At 35.3% G+C, this 8,614-nt stretch overlaps 1 protein-coding gene across 1 annotated transcript in view; it reads right to left on the bottom strand.

The window, feature by feature from the left end:
- LOC106868111 (angiotensin-converting enzyme) overlaps positions 1-8,614 on the bottom strand; it is a 46,138-nt gene that overhangs the window by 32,664 nt on the left and 4,860 nt on the right. Inside the window, exons 2-4 of the mRNA XM_014913233.2 lie at positions 3,421-3,547; positions 2,673-2,821; positions 864-1,021 (exon numbers count right to left, since the gene is read on the bottom strand). Coding sequence (XP_014768719.1) covers positions 864-1,021; positions 2,673-2,821; positions 3,421-3,547 — 434 coding nt within the window. The remainder of the gene's footprint in view (positions 1-863; positions 1,022-2,672; positions 2,822-3,420; positions 3,548-8,614) is intronic.

Here is an 8,614-nt window from a genome sequence, read left to right on the forward strand (position 1 = left end):
ATATATATATATATATATATATATATATACATACATACATATGTTTGAATGTGTGCGCGTGCACGAGTGTTTGTAACTTCATGAACTGTCCTGTCATAGGCGACAAATGAGGATTCCATAACATGTTGAACAAGCTGCCCTTACTATTTCTTTTATAATAATCAAATATTCATGCTGTACGCTAGCTCACTCTCTCCTTCGAACTGACTTTGCCAGTACATGTGCATGGTGTGCGATGGATCAGATGCCAAAGGGACCACAGAGTCTCATGAAGTTAAAGGTTTACTCAAGTAAACAATGCATCGCCGCCAGTCCAGGAAACGAAACATCGATCTCGCAGTCGTGAATGTAATACCACAGCCTGTAGGATTCTCTCCCCCATACATACATACAAACATACATACATACATACATATACATATATCTATGTTTGTATGTATGTACACATGTATTATACATATAATTATGTATAGACGAGTGTATGTCTCTATGGAGGTGCAGATAAAGACATGACCAAGTGGTTGCAATTTTCGTTTCGCATTAGTGAGAACCTAGAATCGATCCTGCTACCTAGCATTATTTTCGAGTACATTTTACCATGGCTTCAGGACAATATAAACGTTTGGAGAGAGAGTGAATATGCAGAAACTATGGTAACCCATCAAGTAGAGTGCCTTGCAATTCAAATGAAGATAATTGTTACATCCTATGCAATTCTTTCTGCGTTTTTTAGATACAATATAAGGAAGATCCTAACGAAATATAACCGACATTATAGATGATGGAATTCAACGGTGAATTGTTTTGGAGTTATCAGTACCTTTTATTAAAAATCATATTAAGTGTTGCTATTCACCACTTACCGAATGATGGCATCACTCTCAGGTACTGCTGTTACAGATTTTAATCTAAGCTGTCTCTTCATATCCAAATCATCGAAGGGAAAATGGTCGAGTAGCAGTCTGGAAAATTTTGCCTGTTTTCTGAACCATGCGTCGCTTTGTATAGAGACAGAAATTAACTGTAACAGTAGAAAAGTAGGAGCATAGTGATCATCTTGAGAAATGCATAAAGAGTCATTCATGAAGCAGGAGAAAGTAACCTGAATAATTCCATAAAATCAGAAATTCTTATATCATACCTCTGAGAATAATAAAATACAAGTCAATGTGGAAGATCCTCCAAGGCCATTCCGTATTCAAGAAATAGCAGTTAAATCTTTCTCATATTACATTCTACTGTCTTAGAACACTGGAAGGACTCATTCGATAACGTAGTCTTATATGCATTTCGCATGTTACATTAAAGATGATCTGGGGTTAAACAATAACCATTGAATATCTCACTGAATGTTTGAGGACTCTAAATTCACTACCATTTGTAGCTGTATAAATATTCTGGGCAGTTTAACCACTTCATTACCATTATATTTATGAGGAAGAAAAAAAAAATTAAAAAGATGAGCGACCGCCTCTATCGGGAGAGTTAATTCACCCAATCATGGCGTAAACGATCATTTATAGATAAGGATATATAGAAATGTTACATATGTCGCACCGAATATCATACTGACATATGTTGTTTCAAATAAGAACTGAAGCTGGTTTGGGGTTAACTTGAAAGAGAATTTACTGTTACATTTAGTCCCGTAACTGGAGAATTTGATGATATTATAGTTAAATGTTTGACAGCTAGGCGTTCTTCTTTGTTCTCATCTGACGGTTTCCAGCTTTTAAGTTATATGTCTTTCTTCGTACTGAAAGAAAGACGATTACACGTTGGGGTTATTATTAAACATTTAGTATTTTTGTCTCTGTTATGATATATCGTTACCTAAAACTATGAAACGAGCTTCTACATTGTCTCATGTAAATAACTCAGTTGGTTTGCTCTAGGTTATGGTGCATAGCTCAATCCTTACTGCAACGTTTAATTTTTATGGGGATGGACTTCTATAATATATATTTTTCCACAAACTGTCGAGCATTTTTTCCCTTTTATTCTTTACCCTTCTGCCTATAGGCGCCTCTTACAAAATTGTGGAAAATCCTTTGCATCTCCCCGGTTTAAGTCGTTTCCTTGTTATGCAATGAAGTGTAAGGAAAGGGAAAATAATCTAAAGTTACACCCTGCAAAAAAAATATATTCCTGATTATAAAGGTCATTATAAGTCATTTTTGTTATTTTAGTATACATGGAGCAATCTTCAGCTTGCTAATCTCCCTGCCTCTCTAGCTTACTGGCTCAATTGATCTTATATTTATAGACTACATACGTTTAATGTCAGGATTCTAAAAAATTATTACAATTTGATATACATAATAAACAATGAAATCATTGTACGATGCATGCTAACCAATGTCAACAAGCACTACAGATCATGCCAGAAATTATTTTCTGCAATTTATCAATCCTATGCACGCTAGTATGCTCTACTACATGATATTTAGTATTTATATTCTGAGTTAACGTTCTAATCTCAAGCAAGAATCCTTTCAAACCGAGATTTCTATTTTGAAAAGATAACAAAGAAGAAGAAAAAAAGGGCTGAATTTGATTGCATATTTGATAAGAAAGTTCAATAGAGAATAATTTGTCAACATATTTTGAAAAAGTTTTACCGATTGAGTAAAGGTTTCTAAATATTCAAAGTAAGTTAAATTGGTTCTTACTTGATTACTGTTCTCTTGAGAAATATTCGTCTCATAACGCCATTGAGCACTGTTCAGCCTCTCGTTCCAAACTCTGCTAACCTCATTGCTGTGTTCTAACCATCTTTGCACAGTCTCCTTTGTCACTGAGTCCTTTAATAGTTGAGGGCCTTCGTTCAAAATTAATGAGAAAGAAAAGGAAATACACAGAAATAAAAATAGCTCTTTGTAAATTTGTGATTTGCGACTAAATTGTGACTGCTTTTAAGAAAAATACACAGCTATCTATCTATCTATCTATCTGTCTGTCTGTCTGTCTGTCTGTCTGCCTATCTATCTATCTCACTTTCGACATATATATCTATCTATCTATCTATATATATATATATATATATATACGTGCATGTAATATGTGTGTATGTGTGTGTGTATGTGTGTGTGTATGTGTGTATACATAGAACGTATTCCCTTACGGTTTCCATCATCCAAATGCCACTCAAATGATCATTACCATATTATATAAGAAGGAAAGACACCATCCTATCATTCAGTGCAATTCAACCTACACATCACGAGTTGCGAAGTGAACCACTTTATCACACATCATGTCTGCGCCCATGTATGAAATATGAAGTGGGACGGTTGCAGTGCGATCGTATTTTTTCATAGATCTCATTGCTCAGGAACGACATCGGGTTTAACAACAAAAAGGCTTATTAACAATAAGCAACATTCAGTCATAGAATATTGTTATGCGTAAAGTTATTACCTGCTGTAAAATCCTCAAAGCTTTCCAAAAGCTTTTTCTGAATTGTTTCTTCGGTGGAAGAATGTGTTAGACTTGAGAAAAGGACGGCACACATCAACAGAACCATCACAGTATACAACTGTATATTCTGAAAATATAAAGATAGAATAATGAACTCAATGGGAGCTGCTCAATGAACAATTGCTGAGTGACGTACAATACAATTCTAAATTGAAATTAGTACTAAATTAGTACCACGTGGTTCCATATGGTTGTCAGATTTAGCCTTGAGATTAGTAACTGAGTAGAAAAATAAAAGACCGGTCGTGATTATCCCACTTTTTCTTACTTTTCAGGCATCTTGAACTGCATTATTCAATGAGTACTTTCTTTCTAAGATGGTAGTACATATAATTTGAAAGACATTTGGGCGCTCTTTCTAGCAGTTGAGGCAACCACAGTCGGGCCTCCTCATTGACTGTTGTTGTTGTTGATTTAGACCCAAATCAGCTTTGCTTTAGCGGATTTATGAAGGAAAACATTCGATTTATGACCACTCAGATTTTTTTTCTACTTGTGAGGAATTCAAAACCCCATTACCAAGCATGTTCAAGATGGTGAAATGTGGTTCGACGAAAATTTAGTTGTTATTTCTACAGATCGGCCTACCAAACATAAGTTCCTTAACAAGTAAAACGCGTTTCTTGGTATATTCGGTGGGTGACCTCAGCGATGTATTTCTATTCACCATTGTGTCAATTTCGGGGTGGAGATAAGGGAAATGAAACTATGAACCTGTCGTTAATGCCTCCAACAAAGCAAAGTTCGTAGTTCGAGCACACTTACAAAGTACGTCTCTGTATAACAATTCTGCTTCATATATAACAATTCTCTGTATAACAATTCTGTTGCTTGTATAACAATTCTGCTGCTTGTGGCAATAAAGTGTTTCTTTATGTGACAACTTACAGCGTGGGGAAGTGACTGTTGAATGTTAGGTACCTTTTTTAGAGGCTGCACACCGCCAGTAATAGCATTACACATTCTACGGTTATCTGCAAACATATTGGCGTGGATAACCGCAGATCTTGAACATATTAGTGATAGAATATTTTCCAAGAAATGAAGATGTGACTCCAAAGCTCTTGGCGATATTTTTCAGTGAAGCTTACAAATATATACAAAAAAATAAAATGAACATTTTGCACTCTCCGTTTACTGAACCCTTCATCGATGTCTTTCCTCATCGCTGATGTTATTCCTCCACCGGATTTGGAAAATATTGCCTGCTTCTGTTCATAGCCACTTACATACTTTGATAGAGCAGTTTAGTGTTACTTCGTCGCTGGCTATAGTGATATTATCTATGTTTCCTATGATACATAGTTATCTATGACTGGCCATCTGTTTCGTTAACAATTTTTTTAACAGATCTGAAGGTACAGTGAATGCAATAGGTCTTCATATTAGAAATTACATCCTGATCTATAAATTGGATAAGAAATTGATGTCTTGTGGTCGATAAACTTCTGTAGCAATGCAGGTTTGAAGGCCAAGATGATAATGCTGAAATCTAGAAGCGTTGTTCTTGGAGAAGGTTGTACAAATACTTTGATTTTCTGGATGATAATAGTCAGAACGAAGTGATTATATACATTTTTAAAGTTGTTTATCGAGTGTTACTCTCCTAGTGTGTATGTCTATGACTTGGCTAGCGTTGTCATCAAAATGTTTCAGTCAGGTGATCCAAATGGCATTAATCAATTAGTGGTACGCCTGTGGTAGTGGTGGTGGTGTGGTGGTCGTAGTTGTGATCGTGGGAGCAGAATTTGGACAGACTGAAAAGTTCTCCATCGAAGCGATTCATTGAAATGGGGCTTCCAGACACAGGAAGAAAATGATTTGATCACGTATACAATCTTGCAGTAGTCCATTGTGATTGGAATATCTTCAGAGATGTTTTAATGAAGTGTTACATGACCATAAATGATAAGAACTCCTGAAATTGGACTCTCAGAGCCAGAAATACCTGGATACCACCTGGGTTAGTTGCTCATGTACTGAAAGTGATATTCCTAACAACTAGCCACTTCTTGTTGCGTTCATAGAATTTTCCTGTCTAGAGACACAAGAAAGCACAGTAGATGTGAATTCACTACCATACAACAAACGGAAAAGTCTCCTTATATTCTCACAACCTGATAGGAATAACTGCCAATTTGCACTTAAATTACATCCTGCCGTCTTAAATAAGGAAAAGTGGAAACGGTTAATATTAGTTTTTCAAAGCATCTCTAAAAGGACGCGATATCTATGGGAGGAATGATTTCCATTATAAGTCTGGTCGATAAGATAATATCTAGGCATAATTAACAACAATGACAACAGCCGCTACTCAGTACCATACGGTTGTCAATATTTAATAATTTATCCACTTGGTCATGGTGCCTTTACTAGAGACGTAATGTCTAGTAAAAATCAATACATGTATCAAGGCATACCAACAATGATAGACAGTAGTGTGTGGGCATTAGACTACGAACGAACGATATAGATTCGAATATGTATTATAAGTCTATGGCAGTCACGATAGAAGTAGGAACCAACATTGACTAGGTGGAAATAGGAGAGCTATAAAGCAGAAATACAGCGTTGGTATAACAAGAATCACCAGAATGCTCATTATGCATAACAATTGTATAATAATAGACCAGATATGGTTAATTTAAATCAGTCCCTAATACACCCAGTATTTTATTTTATTTAGTGGAAGGATGGCTTAATGAAGTCCTAATGTGCAGAATTTACATCCCGAAATAAGAGCGAAATAAATAAACACTGTAAAGTATGCCTTTTAGTGTTCTATCTATTCGTACAATTTATTTCTTGCTTGATCTGATATAATATAATTACAAATATTTTTGACAGTGTCAGCTGCACTTTCACTCTGAAATACGTGTTTTTCAGTTTTGGTCTCATAAAGATTAGCTTGAGGGGAGATTCTACTTCAAAGTAAAATACTCAGTGGAGCACATAGATTTCAGAGGGAACATTTTCAACTTCAAATTGTGGTTTATAATTTAGGAAGAAGGCCAGCAGATTTGAACGGAGGTGGTTAGTCGATGCCATCCATACAAATGCCTTACCGATGTATCCTTGTTTTCGAGTCCGGAGAGATAAAAGGTCTAAATTTGAACTCAGAACGGGGAGAGAAACATTGTCTGACGCTTTAATAAATCCTCCGAACGACTGCACTTGTAAAACCTCAGTACCTAAATAAATAGAAAATCACTTCGACTGCACTTACTGAAATGCAATTTCAGTTACTTCGTATAATGTAATACATAATATTACCATATATATCCATAGCCACAGAATTATATCAAGAACGATGTAAATTTGTGAGAATAAAATCATTCTCAGAAACACTGAGCAGGAATGAAACAAAATATGAGAAATTATCGAACTTCGAAATCGTATCATGAACTCAAATATTTTTTGTTTTATATAACTCATAAGCCAGATATTATTACACAGAGATATCGCTATGACAAACAGGTGGAATTTTATATTTCATTCTTGCATTTTTTTGGTTGTTTAATCCGAGATCAACCATTAGAGGACAGGCGTATGAGCTGAATCATCTTAAATGTTCGGACAACACACACAGACACACATTATAAAAACATGCCTTTGCAAGTTCATTTCGCTTCTTGATACATAACTAGCAGAGAAGTAGTCTCTCTATAATGCACACATTAAGATACATGCATTAATACATGTAAATAGAACAAAGTCCACTTAATTTCCAGGTGTTTGTATGGCTCAGTGGGTGGCAATATATATATATATAATTGAAAAAGTTCGTTATAAGTATGAAGATACCATAAACAATTATAAAAATCTACAAAAGATGTTACAAAATTCAAATTGGATTTAATAGGTACATACGAACTTTTCGAAGGGCAATGGGAGAAAAAATTACAATAATAATAATCATAATTAAAGTCATGTATTGTCATTCGCGTCAGCGTGAATAATTTAAAGAACATCAAAAAAGTTATTAATAAAAATCATGAAGGAAAAACAAATGGGGTAATAGGGAAAATTTAACCGGATTTTACAAATAAGTTGTAAAAGGAAAACATTAAGATAAACGAAAAAGAAAGACATATCATATCGGCCCTTTTTTAATATTAATAATAAACTTAAATTATTTATATACTAATATGTGTTCCATTTATAGCGACTAAATCTAAACGATTGACTGGTAAAAGACAGGCCGAACCACTAGGAATTGAACATGACATCAACACTTACATGGCTTTGTATGCACCCAATTCAGCCACATAGCCACATATATTGTTATATAAATAATATGATTATAGTTATTTTTGTGGTGGGCAGCCCCAAGTGAGAAGTGGGCCGGTTTCTCTACATACGCCTGCTCCTTCTCTCTCTCTATTCACTCCCCTTCACATCTTCTCACGTGTATATATACATACACGCACGTTTATATTTTGTTGTTGAATTTATTAATGAGGATGTCGAGGAATGGAAGTTGTTGGTGGCTATATGCCATCGTAAACTGAATTTTTATGCCAAGTCCATTCGGAAACGTTTGAAATTCTTTAAGGCTCTCTTTACTTTCGTGCCAAAGAATAAAACAGTTATTTTCAATGTAACAGGGAGAATGGGTTTCCGTATTTTTCTAGTACCTTACGATAAAAGTTGATTTCTACGTACCCCATGACTAGGTTAGCAAAGGACAGGGCCATTCATGTGCTCATCGCAGTCCCCGAATTGTCGTTTAGAAGTTTTCATTAAATACGAAGAAGTTATTCTCCAAGATGAATTTTAGTCCTTCTATTACGAATTCTTTCTTGATGCGGTATGAGAGTTCATTGGAGTAATTCTCTAGCCAGAATTCGATTGCCAGGTTTCTCATTATTTTCTGCTGGCTGTAGCGTTGTGAAGTTTCATAAGATTCCACGAACAAGTTACTGTCACAGCACTCCTGTATTTTTCTTCTTTTCTTTCTCCGTCTTCCTCTTCTTTCCCTACTCCTACTTCTCTTCCTCCTCCTCCTCCTCCTTCTTCTTCTTCTTCTTCTTCTTCTTCTTCTTCTTCTTCTTCTTCTTCTTCTTCTTCTTCTTCTTCTTCCTCTTCTTCTTCTTCTTCTTCTTCTTCTTCTTCTTCTCCTCCTCCTCCGCCT

Source organism: Octopus bimaculoides, chromosome 6 (assembly GCF_001194135.2).
Source record: "Octopus bimaculoides isolate UCB-OBI-ISO-001 chromosome 6, ASM119413v2, whole genome shotgun sequence".
Classification (NCBI taxonomy): Eukaryota; Metazoa; Mollusca; class Cephalopoda; order Octopoda; family Octopodidae; genus Octopus; species Octopus bimaculoides.